The sequence below is a fragment of the Carya illinoinensis genome, chromosome 15 (genome assembly GCF_018687715.1).
Source record: "Carya illinoinensis cultivar Pawnee chromosome 15, C.illinoinensisPawnee_v1, whole genome shotgun sequence".
In the NCBI taxonomy this organism is placed as follows: domain Eukaryota; kingdom Viridiplantae; phylum Streptophyta; class Magnoliopsida; order Fagales; family Juglandaceae; genus Carya; species Carya illinoinensis.
Genome location: NC_056766.1, coordinates 8,271,711 through 8,285,000, shown reverse-complemented (window position 1 = coordinate 8,285,000; position 13,290 = coordinate 8,271,711). Strand labels below are relative to the sequence as shown.

The window sequence follows — 13,290 nt, the reverse complement described above, 5'->3', positions numbered from 1 at the left end:
CTAATCATGCCTTTCTCTATCCCTCTGTAACCAACCCACCTCAAAACCGGAAAGAAATCGCACACATTCATTGACAAGCTTGCAAAGTAAGTAGCCTTCATATCTTGGATATGTTTCTTTCCCGCATCCGTGATTGCAGCCTCCTCTCCAACGCATGGCTTTCCAGTGAGTATCCTCATCGCTATATTGAAAGTCAGAAGAGAGCATAGATACCGAAACTCCACTTTTTGAGGTTCTTCTCCATTTGACAGTTTGAACAATTGGCGAATAAGGGAGTAAACTTCTTCCTGTCGAATGATGGAAAATTTTTGGAGGCTGTTATTTGATAAGATCTCAAGGTTCACCAGGCGTCGAAGGTTCTTCCAAAAGTGGCCATATGGAGCCCAAACTGTATTGGTGAAGTTGTAAGTAAAATGTTCGCCCGCCATGGTGTTGGGACGATTTGCAAATATTATGTCATTCTTGGTGAAACACTCTTCAACGGCAGAGGCAGAAGATATGACAAGGATAGATCGGGAACCCAATTTCAGAGATAGGATCGGACCATATTGTAACGATAGGGTCTGAAGTGCTTGGTGGATGGGTTGTTTAAGAAGGTGGAAATGGCCGATTAATGGAAGAGAAAATGGACTTGGCGGCAGATTTTGGTTGCGGCGGTATAGAAGTTTGAGGATGAATATGGTGGAGAGGAAGAAAGCTATGTAAAAGTACAAGTTTTCCATTGCCACTGAATCAAATGGGTTCCTCAACGAGGGAGGGGAGAGAGATTATCTTGATACTGAACTGAGGTTGAAGAGAGAGAGATTAGTAGTGTTTGTCCTCACACTCGTTGTCTTCGGTCAACCAACCAGTTATTCTTCTTCTTATCTTTGAAAATGATTTCGACCTGAGTGAAAGGATAATGAAAATCACTATGCATGTATTATTTTTATGAGAAAATTATTTGTAATCCTTGGGTGGAAGACATTATAAAAAGAATATTATAATGTAATTTTAAAATTTTTTTACTCATTATTGTATGGGATTACATGAACAGTCTCTATTTAAGAACTGTATCTAGACTAACTTTACTTTTATAGTATATTTAAAATTTTCATTTTTTTATTATCAAAATTAAAAAAATATATAATTTCACTAATAATCACTTCCTTAACAACTAAGTAAAAGAAAATAAAAAAATAAAAAGAGTAGTAAAGTAGTAGTAGTAAGTAATAAGTCTATCATTATACGAGGTGGAAAGAGTTTTTTCCTTTTGTCTTGATCATCCCTTTAGGGCTATTTTGGGTTGCAGTAATAGTTTTAAAAAGTATTTAAATAGGTTTAAAAGCTTTTTAATATAAAAATTAGGTTGTTTGAGTGTTATATTATTAAAACATTTTTAATCTCAAATAAACTAAAAGATACGTTTTAATGATTTTCCTCAAATATTCTTTTCCGAATAATTTAAAACGTAATTTGAATTTTAAAAAGATCGTTAATGGATGAAAATACCCATTTAACTATAATATAATTACAAATTTTAAACTTTCAAGAATATAGTAATAATCTTTAGAATTTTAAATAATCGTCATTTTTACATCATAAAGTAAGGGTATAGCCAGTATGATCTGGTTCAGTTTTGGACAAAATTTAAAACCGACCCGGCATATATAGGTTTTGCATTTTTAAAAACTGATTATGCACTGATTAACCCCCTAAACCGATACTTCCTGTTTGAGCAGTTTCGATCTGATCCAGTTTTCTAGTTTTAATAAAATGTAAATTTTTTTTTTTAAAAATTTTTTTATAAAATGTGACGTCTCTGACTCCCATGTATGGAAATGCGGGAATCGTGAAGTCAAAATACTAACAACACGGGTCACACACCCCGAACGATAATTACTAAGTGTGTATACGTGAGAAAAGTGTATAACAAAAGCTGTAACGGATAGATAAAGAAGTCAACTAAATACCAGAATTTTGAATACAAGACTACCAAAATAAAAGTATTACAGGAAATTATACAGTTATCCAGCAAAAATAAATTAAAAACAAATATTTACATAGTCAAAAAGGGAAACAAATCCCATGATCCACAAGTGACCACATGCCACTAATCCGGCAAAGCCGATCCCTCAGGCTTAACATATTTCTCTGCATCAAAATCTAAAATGGAATCGTAGGGAAAATGCCACGTGAGATTGTGAATCTCAGTAAGTAACCAACCAAACAACCCACGAGATATAAACACATTAATGTAACCAATATACATGCGTGCACATAAAGAAATAAGCAGGTGACCCAAAATCATCATTTTCTCTGAAAATGACCATTTTCCAAAGCACGCAAAAAGTCTCATTTGACCCAAAACACATCATTAAATACCATCCGTCATTTTTCCAAAAATAAACCCACTATTTTTCCAAAAAATTATGCTCGTATTCATTTAATCTTAAACCGTCATTTTCATTTTTTCAGAAAATGACCCCACATATCCATTGATTTAAAAACTAATTTTTTTCCAGAAAATAGCTCATTAACCAATTATTAACTCATTGTAGATAGGAATTACAGGCGAGACTACCACCAACCTTGCTTACTGTCATCCCTACAGTTCATTTTTCCTCTCTCTCTCAATCCTTTTAATTTATTCATTTCAAACATACCAAATATCCATTATCACATGAAAATCCAGTTTTTATTTACAATACATGAACATGCATGAATACAAAGATAAATGTCAAGACATCGAATACCATATATAAGATATCCAAAGACGACATAAAAACACCAAGTATAAACCAATTCAATAACCAATTTCATCCTCCAATCGGCGGCGCAGAAGGGGATGAGAATGGAGGAGGTGGTTGCCGGCCAGTAGGGAAGAGGATGGGAGGGGCATTGACGACCATGATGGAGCTTGGTAGCTCGTTGGGAGGAGAGAAAAAGAAAACGAGAGGGGGAGGGGAAGGGGACTTCGCTCACGGGAGGGCGAGCAAGGGAAAAAAGGATGAGGAAAAAGAAAAAGGAAAAAGAAAAAGAAGAAAAAGGAAGTGAAAAAATTAAGTCCAATCCTTACAACTTGAATCTCAAAACCGATCCAATGAAAATAAAATTTTCAAAACGTTAAGTAGAATAAAATAATTTAAATAAAGTGACTAAATAAAATAAAATAATAAAATCTAACAATAAAATAATTTAGAATAAAAATAAATTTAATTAGTTAATAACAAGAAAATACTTTAATAACAAGAAAATACTTTAAATTAAATTTCACAATTAGAAGTCTTAAAATAATACCACATAAATTATCTAAAATTTAAAACAAGAAGCCCATAATCTTAATTAATTAAAAAATAATTTAATTAAATATACGTAATTACAGAATTTCACATAAATAAAAAAAAACAAAAAACTGCTTTTAAAAAAAAAGTCTATTTTATACTTTTATTCCAAAATCTGTTACTATTATAAAAATCTGCTGTACTAATAAAAACAATTAAAAGAAATAAATAAATAAAATAAAATCCTGATGTACTAAAATCTGCTATTTACTAAAAACTCGTAATTGACATTATTTTAAATGAGATATATAAATTATATATGCAGAAACACTACTGTCATCTTTGTTGTATGGCTTGAATACAAATGGCTGGCCGGGGAAGACAAATTGGCATTAATCCAACATCTGCTTAATTGTCTCTCTGTGTACGAAAAATACTACTTAAAGTAATTTGAAAAGTATATATATATATATATATATATATTTGATAAAAGAACATACTTAATTTTAAGTGAAGAACTAAATTCTGATTTACTAGAATTTTTATTTTTAAATTAATTTATGATAAAATGTTATTAAAAGATATATATATTATGTTTAAAGTATATGATCAATTAAATTTTCATGTTTAAGATTAAACTTTTATTTTATATATATTTATCATTTATATTATTATATATAAAAATTGTATATAATATAAAAAAATATATTATATATAATATTAAAATAAACAATTAAAAATATATATTATATAAAACCGATCCGTTCCGGTCCTAAAAAACCTAGAATGGGAACGGGACTAATTTCACCGATTTGAACTGATCTAGTCTGGTTTTCTTGTTTCCTGATTGTTAGCTTTGTCCAGCGATAGCTATTGATCATCCCTTCTTTCTCTTTGATCTCACACGTTTGGTACAGTACGTTCAACATTGGCAACTGAAGATTACATAATTTCTTCAACACGCAGAGGTGGGTGAAATGATAGCGTAGTTGAGAACGTGATAGTATCATCATCTAATTTAAGAGGACACGGGGTTGAAACGCTGGTAAAGGCATGAAGCTAGCTAACCGAATTTGAGATTCCACGTACTGCATGCTACGTTGAATATGTGTAAGTACAATCATCCATAAAACCCACCTAATCTCTTTTTTTTTTAATGAGATGATGTTAGCTAAACAGTAGAACTAACGCTATCACATGAGGAGATAATTAAGAGTGTAATTGGTTCCGTTGCTGAGTCTGGTTTTAGACTTATTTTAAAATCGAATTAATATCTACCGATTTTGATATTTGAAAAATAGATATTATACCAATTATACTTCTAAAGTAATATTTTTAATTTTATCAGTTTTGGTCTGATTTTTATAATATATTATATATATAGTATATATAATATTATATAATATATATAGTATTATATTATAGTATATTATAATATATAGTGATATAATATTAGTATAACTACTAATACTATAGACTATAGTGATAATATATGATTATTTATATATAGTAGATTACTAATAGTATACCTAGTATTAATACTAATATATGGTATTAGTTTTCCACGCACGTTATGGCCCATCTATATATATAGAGTATTAGTATAGTAAACTATATAGTGATATAATGATATAATAATACGTATTAGTAGATAATTATATCTACTAATATTATATGTTAGTGATAATAGAGTTTAATTACTAATACTATAATATCATACAGTGTTATACTAACTACTAATATTATATTGATTTATATAGTTATTTATATATAGTGGTTTATATAGTTATTTATATATAATGGATTATTAGTAGTAATAGGACGGGGTGGAAAATTGAAATGATAAGAGGGAATGTTTGGAAATAATTTTCATCCACTACAACAGAATGTGGCTTTTCCAGCCAAATTTTTTTCCAATGACAAATATTATGCCGGAAATAGTAGTGTTTTACCTCTACTGACATCCCATTTCTGGCATGTCAACAATGTATCAGAATATGCAAATAATTCTGGCATTTTTTAAACTGTCTCAATAAATAATATTAGTAATGTGTTATTGCGGCGAGAATTGGGTTTTCCGCGGCGAAAAACCTCTGCCACAGAATCAGTTCATGCCTTTTTGTCTACTCCCTCTCCTCTGCCTTTTATCTCCCGCGGAAAGCTTTTCACTCCCGCGAAGGCCAAAGTCCAGCAAACTTGAATATGCCCTAGCCTATCGTCCGGCCACCACCAACTTCACCGCCGGCTACTCACGGCAACCATCTATTTTGTCCATAAATCCTTCCATCCGAGAACTCCTCCCGGATCGATTTCTATCGACATCCGGATCCAGTTGCCCCACTCAAGCCCCCTTATTCGATGGAAAAAATTGAACCACCTGAGGCCAAACCAGATGTTCCCCGGCCTCTCATCCAGTTGCTGAGTCTCACTAGTGAGGACGTAGTGGAGGGCATTAAGCAAAACCTATGCCCGAAAATCATTCAATAGACTGTCCATGACTCGGCTTCTGGGGCAAATCTAGGTAACAATTTCTTGTTATGTGAGTTCGTCTCCCCTGTTCCTCTTCCAATTTCGTGTTAAATTTGCCTAGATTTGCCTGGTGAACATTGCTACTTTTCTGTAAGATCAGTTTTCCCGGAATCCATTGTTGATGCCAAATTTTCATTTACTGTCCCCAAATGAAAAACAGAGTCTGAACCATCATTGGAAAAAATTTCTGAGATTTCCGATCACTTTGTAATTGGGGATATATAAATTATGAGAAAATTTGAGTTTTTTCATGCTCCATTCACATCATCATTATAACCTTTGAGTGCAATGTTTTCATTTGTGGTTTGAGATATGCTTTCATTCATGTGTACAACTACACCCACATCTTGCTAGGCTGTATTTAATTGACTTTGTTTTGCCTTTGGTACCCGATAGTTATAGGTTGGTATGTGATTAGTACCCTTCAACGCATTTGTCATGAGTACCTCTGATCTATTAATCTGCTTGCAAGTATTCCTCATTCGTGCTATGATTCCAACAATGAGGAATTGAGTTTCTCATATATAACTGTTTTAAATATTTAGTTGCGTGTTTTTTTAGAGATTTAACCTGGACTGATATGTGTATATAGAATACATTTATCTCATGTCATCATTCCAACGAGCAGGCCACAACACCTCTGTTGGTTAAAAAGCTCCAAGGTCAGTCCTAAAGAATCAGAAGGTGAAACCTTAATTCCATATCTAAATTCTGTTTTAATTCCTTTAGAGATAGTACACGAAAATCTCTTGATGCATCGCTTTTGGATTAAAAATTTATTGCTTCTGCTTTGGATTTGCTGAACTTGTTGGTAGACATGGTTCGGTTTCATGCTCAATTGAAATTATTTTCTATTATGTTTTGGAACTCTACTAAATTTGAGGACAACTGTAGATACCCCTACTTCATATATATATATACTTATCTATACTAAGTGTTTGAATATGAAGTTACTCTTCAAAAAGCTAGGTGCATTGTTTTGTCAATTACATACTGCTGGTTTATTTGTTATGCGAACTATTGTGTTTTAGAGGTTTTGGTCAAATGGGAACTTTAAACATCTTTGGGTTGCTGAATTTCCCTAAGTGTGGCAGGTTGGACTTAAGCCCTATAGATTTGACAAAATATTTCATTTAGCCCACTCTGGATCAGATACTACAATAACCTATTATTGTATAACTATATGATTATGCACTTACAGTTTAAGATATTAATACATTAATAGAAATATTAGACTAAAGTAGATGAACCTTGATGGACTGTGGGGATTTAATACATCCAGATATTATGTTGGGTTGGGATTTGCCTGGAATTTTTAGAGTTTTAACAATTTTGCCCTGTGTATCTATTGTTTTCTTGCATGTAGGCAGTTTAGTTGAATGAATTTGTTAAATGTTGGCTTTCCCCTACTTACTTTTATTGCTATTTTAAGTCTACTTTGGTTTGTACCCATTATCCAAATCACGTGAGAATAAGGATTTGTATTAAAGGGTTCCTTGATGACTACAGTTTATGAATCATAGCTTCACAAGTTTATTGGGCATCAACTACGTGACCTACTCAATCTTCACCTACTCAAGCATATTCAACACTGTCAGAAAATTGACCACTTTCCTTGGTTCACCGGAGTACCACATGAGACTCCCTGATATATATTATATTATGGTCCTTAATTTTCGGGAGGTAGGGACTTATGCTTAGTAGGTTTGGACATTTCGTAGCTAGAATATTATCGGTTTGGCCACTCAGAACCTAGTCCCTTTTCTGTTATTATAGATAAGTATAACATTTTTTCCTTAGTTATGCACAGACTATTCAGTAGGTTATGAGAATTATCCTCAAGATATATCTTCAGCTCTACTCCAACAGAATAACATTTCCTAACAGGCTGAGAATACAAGCTTCTCAATGGGAGGAATACACTAGTAATGTGTTAACTGGAATAGGTTAACATATGGTATTTGTCACCCAATCCCCTGTTCGTTTTTCAAACTATTTTCAATGTGACAACATGTTCCCAATTCCTTATGCTTCTTCAGTAATGTACTGAAGGACTCGTAAGACCTCAAATGCATGTTACCATTGAGGTCCTACCACTTCTCTCTCTCTCTCTCTCTCTCTCTCTCTCTCTCTCTCTCTCTCTCTCTCTCTCTCTCTCTCTCTCTCTCTCTCTCTCTCTCTCTCTCTCTCTCTCTCTCTCTCTCTCTCTCTCTCTCTCTCTCTCTCTCTCTCTCTCTCTCTCTCTCTCTCTCTCTCTCTCTCTCTCGGAATGTGTGTACCCTGCACAGCTGTGTATATGTCACACAGCTTCTCTATAAATGCATCCTATTGGTTTAATTATCATTTTCCTGATTACTGGATTTCTATTACCAATATACACTGCTTAGCTTTCACACTATCTTTTCTGACCTCATGTTTAGATGGACAAGGCGTGGATGAGTATTGAAGATAGATTTATGTCTAATGAGTATGCAATGGGGGTTAGCCATTTCATGAATATGGCTAAGGAGCATGCACAAGGGGGCATTGACATTAGGTGTCCGTGCCGTAGATGTCGTAACATGCTCTTCCAGCCAATAACCACAGTCGAGGAGCATTTATTTATTATAGGGATTGATCCTTCTTATAAGGATTGGATTTTTCACGGTGAAGAGGAAGTGTTGGATGTTAATTCTTCAGAAGAAGGTGATGATGCCAGCGGCAATGATGCCTATATTGATGATATGGATGAGCTGCTGGATGACATTCAGGCTGGAGCTTCTATGGATCAGTCCGGAGGTTCGCATATACCTGGTATTGATGGTGTCACACCTGGTGGTTCTTCAGCAACGTTTTCAGAATTGTTAGAAGATGCACTGAGTCCACTTTATCCATCATGCTCATCGTTTTCAAAGCTTTCTTTTATCGTAAAGTTGCTTCATATAAAGACTGTTGGTGGTTGGAGTGTTAAATCCTTTAACATGGTCATCAAGCTCCTGAAATCTGCATTTCCTGACGCTCTTCTCCCTGACTCATACAATGATGCATGCCGATTGGAACGTGGCCTGGGGTTTAATTACACAAAGATAGATGCTTGTTTGAATGATTGTGTCTTATTTTGGAAGGAACATTCTGATAAAGAGAAGTGCCCAAAATGCAACACTCCGAGATGGGTGTTAAGTAGTACTAAGCAAAAGAAAATTCCACACAAAGTGCTCAAACATTTCCCGTTGGTCCCAAGGCTGCAAAGACTATTTGTTTCTAATAAGACTGCCGGGGCAATGAGATGGCATTCTACTGAACGCGTCAACGATTATAATGTGATGAGGCACCCTGCAGATTCGAAGGTATGGAAAGATTTTGACGTGCAGTACCCTCAGTTTGCTTCAGATCCTCGTAATGTGAGAATTGGGTTAGCGAGTGATGGGTTTAATCCATTTAACAATATAGCTAAACCCTACAGTATATGGCCAGTGATTCTTGTAGCATATAACTTGCCCCCTTGGTTATGCATGAAAGATCCATACCTCATGCTTTCGTTGCTAATTCCTGGCCCAAAAGCACCAGGCAACGATATCGACGTGTATCTACGCCCTTTAATTGAAGAACTGAAGTTTCTATGGGAAGTGGGTGTCAATACATACGATGCATTTGCAGATCAATCGTTTCGATTACATGCAGCATTACTCTGGACCATTAATGACTTCCCAGCGTATGCTAATCTTTCTGGGTGGAGCACAAAGGGGAAATTGGCATGTCCTACGTGTAATGGTAGTACGGATTCATTGTGGCTGGTCCATGGGCGAAAGCACTGCTACATGGGTCATCGGCGGTGGTTGTTGCCAGGGCACAGGTGGAGATCTAAAAAAGCTGAATTTAATGGTAGTACTAACCATCGCCCAGCACCTATACATTTGTCGGGAGAGGCTATCTTGGAACAATTGAGAGAATTGCAAGATGTACAGTTTGGTAAGTTATCAAAAAAGAGGAAACGCACAGCCAATGAGTTGAATTGGACCAAAAAAAGTGTATTCTTTGAGTTGCCTTATTGGAAATCCTTGGAATTGAGACATAACCTAGATGTCATGCATATTGAGAAGAACATATGCGATAGCGTATTAGGAACTTTGATGGATATCGAGGGAAAAAGCAAGGACACAGCCAATGCCCGTCGGGATTTGGCCAACCTAGGCATACGGAAAGAATTACACTTACAGCAAGAGGGCGATAGTTGTTCAATGAGACTGGCGTGTTACATGCTAAATAAAAAAGAGAAGAGATCTTTCTGCGAGTGGTTAGCAAGTGTTAAGTTCCCTGATGGTTTTGCCGCGAACATCGCCCGATGTGTTAATGTACGTGAATCAAAGATCTTAGGCATGAAAAGTCATGATTCTCATATTTTCATGCAACGATTACTGCCAGTGGTGATTAGTGGCTACTTAACCAGTGATGTACGGCAAGCTTTGACTGAGTTAAGTTCATTCTTCAAGAAATTGTGTGCACGAGCATTAAACATTGATGTTCTGCACCGCCTACAAACTGATATCTCTCTTATTCTTTGCAAGTTGGAAATGATATTCCCACCTGCATTCTTCGATATAATGGTGCATCTTGCTATTCACTTGCCACAAGAGGCATTGCTTGCGGGACCTGTCCAGTATAGGTGGATGTATCCTTTTGAACGGTATCTAGGGAAGTTCAAGCGTTATGTAAAAAATATGGCAAGACCTGAAGGCTCAATTGCCGAGGCCTATATTCATGTTGAGTGCCTTACATTTTGTTCGATGTATCTCCATGACATTGAGACGACTTTTACTAGGGAAGAGCGAAATGTGGATGTCGGTCCAGACCATACACCGGGTAGTATGAGTGTATTTTTTCAAAAGGTAAGACCAATGGGTTCGTCCTCCACTGATAGATTGGATGATCAGCTATTAGCAAAAGCTGAGTGGTATGTACTTAACAATTGTCCTGAGATACAGCATTACCTAGAGTAAGTATGGCACGAGAACTTTCAACCAGATAATTTGTTGTATTTATCTTTTGAAACACATTGTAAACTAACTCTATCCAAATTTTCAATGTTCGTAGTCAGCACTATAACAAGATTAAAGAAGAGGACCCCAGCAATGTTGATCGTAGGCACCAGACCGAATTTGGGAAATGGTTCAAGAACCATGTAAGTTATGAATATATGTTGCTTGAACATAGATACATTTCCGCTCAATAAATATAGATGTAAGTTATTGCAGAGTGGTATTTTATTAACCTATTGCCTCTATGGTTGTTAATAGATTCGAGAATTGCGTATCTTGAATCCAGATGAAGTTACAGATGAACTTTATGCTCTTGCTTGTGGACCAGATCCTTGGGTGGGATCATATAGTGGATGCATCATGAATGGAATTCGGTTTCACACAAAAGACCGTGAACAACATCGACGCAGCCAAAATAGTGGGGTGGTTGTTGCTGGGGTACATCAGTCGATGCCGGTTGATTTCTATGGTGTGTTGAAAGAGATCCTTGAATTACGCTACATGGGGTGGCATCTTGTGTACTTGTTTAAATGTGACTGGTGGGATGTTGGTGATCATAGACGCGGCATACGTGTAGGGGACCACCTTACAAGTGTGAATACATCAAGAAAGTGGTATCAGGATGAGCCTTTCGCCCTTGCATCTCAGTGCTCACAAGTATTTTATTTAAAAGATGATAGTATGGTGGGGAATTGGCAAGTGGTACAAAAGATAACCAATAGGAATGTCTATGACATTCCACCCGTCCAAACTGCATTGGATGATGGTGAGGACTCCTCTGAAGGTGATGCATTTCAAGAGGAAGAAGCTAGTACTGAAGATTTTCCGATCAATGAAAGTGATACTGGCTTGGGAAACACATTGCATCGGGAGGATGAAGAAGTAATTGTTGTTAATGAGGCAACTACGCTACCTCGTTCTACTCCCGACAATGCCGACCAAACTTTTATTGAAGATGATGTGGATGGTGACGACTATGGCGATCATCCCAATACTGACCATTATGAGTCTGAGAATGAGGACGACTCCCAATCGAATTCTGAAACAGATTCTGAATAATGTTTGGCATAATTGCATGTACTTGTGAATTTCCCTATATATTTACTAATGTGGTGATGTAGAGTTACTTTTGAACTCGATTTATTATAGTAATTTGTACTGATCAGTAGGTAATTACTGGTTATGAGCGAAATGTAGGGGTAGAACAAGTATTTATGATTATATGAACAAGTAGGTTCTAACATAGCTAAACTCTTCAGTACATAACAGCATTACTGCATGCTCTCAGGTTTTGATCCATGTTTTAAGCATGTATAAATAGGTTTTAATTAAGACCAAAAACCCATCCTGATTATTGACCAAAATAGGGATTTGCTCTGTTGTTGCTGTTGTATTTAATGACAACTGAAGTTTCAGACATGGTAAGACGACTTCACTTTATCATTTGCTATCTAAGAAGCTATGAATATTCAATACCAATGGATTGCTGTTGGAGTACTTCAATAACCTGAGAAATGTTAAATTTTATGAATTGTTGTATGGAACAAAATATATATAGGAGTATTTCACTGGATTGCTGTTTTTAGTTAGTAAACGTCCACAATGCATAGTATGAATGATGCGTACTATATATATATATATGACTTGGATTGATGTAAATTTGTATGAATATAAAATGCAGCATGGCTACCTGTCATGGAGGAGTGATTTGCAGCCATGCAAGGCCTAATTTACTCTCATATGTATTTTTATTTCCTGTTAGTAGAAGCTATTATATATAGCTTCAATTGTGTGGCGGTGGAGCTCTTCCATACTTACCTTATAAGGCTGGGATTTGCATATATCACTGTGTATTTGTGATATATTTACTGGTTATACATTGTACTTGTTGTTATAGTGTTAAATATTTTACTGGTTCTATATTAGGAGATAATTTATTGGCTACTGAAGTTTGGCTACTACAAGCGAAGTTTAGTTGGCAACTTCAGTGAACTGTTGGTGATTGAGAGAGCAAGAGGAATGAATTTACAGGAAATTCATTCATTCTAGATGTCACGGTACGATTTGGAAGGAACATTTGAGGCAATGTAAACAATGCACAGTAGCACTATCTTTTGTAGGGGACTATATATATCGTCTCAATTTAAATTGGAAATTCTAAAAGAACTGACTAGCTAAAAGCACAATTAATTATTTGGTATGAATTGGTTAGTGGAGATTCATGTGGTTATTAGACTAAAGTAATAATAAATTGGGGAAATCAAACCCATAGGCATTGCACACGGCTAATGACTAAGATATGAGCCCCAAATGTTGAAAGCATACGTGACTTTATCACGAGCAGCAATCTCTATACACGATGGGAATAAATAAAAAAAAAGTATAAGAGCCATGGATTGTAGGCAAGTGATTGCGCGGTAAGCACCCTGCAATACGTGGGAAATCTAAAATTTTGGGCACCTTTTCCAAGGAGTGAAGTCAGA

The 13,290-nt window shown here is 35.5% G+C and overlaps 2 protein-coding genes across 2 annotated transcripts in view; one reads left to right on the top strand and one right to left on the bottom strand.

Annotated features, from left to right (window-relative positions):
- LOC122297804 (cytochrome P450 81C13-like) overlaps window positions 1-855 on the bottom strand; it is a 14,708-nt gene extending 13,853 nt beyond the window's left edge. Inside the window, exon 1 of the mRNA XM_043107995.1 lies at window positions 1-855. This exon is cut by the window's left edge and continues 190 nt beyond it. Within this exon, the coding sequence (XP_042963929.1) occupies window positions 1-722 (722 nt within the window). The 5' untranslated portion in view covers window positions 723-855.
- Window positions 856-8,212: 7,357 nt separating this feature from the next.
- On the top strand, window positions 8,213-11,866 carry LOC122296615. The gene is made up of 3 exons (XM_043106417.1): window positions 8,213-10,722; window positions 10,863-10,950; window positions 11,066-11,866. Exons 1-3 carry the CDS (start codon window positions 8,213-8,215, stop codon window positions 11,864-11,866), a joined length of 3,399 nt encoding a protein of 1,132 aa, XP_042962351.1.
- Window positions 11,867-13,290: the final 1,424 nt, after the last annotated feature.

Coding starts and splice junctions, on each gene's coding strand:
- LOC122296615 (XM_043106417.1), top strand. CDS start 8,213: ATGGACAAGGCGTGGATGAGTATTGAAGATAGATTTATGTCTAATGAG. Junction 10,723..10,862: donor CTATTAGCAAAAGCTGAGTG/GTATGTACTTAA, acceptor CAATGTTCGTAG/TCAGCACTATAACAAGATTA. Junction 10,951..11,065: donor GGAAATGGTTCAAGAACCAT/GTAAGTTATGAA, acceptor GGTTGTTAATAG/ATTCGAGAATTGCGTATCTT.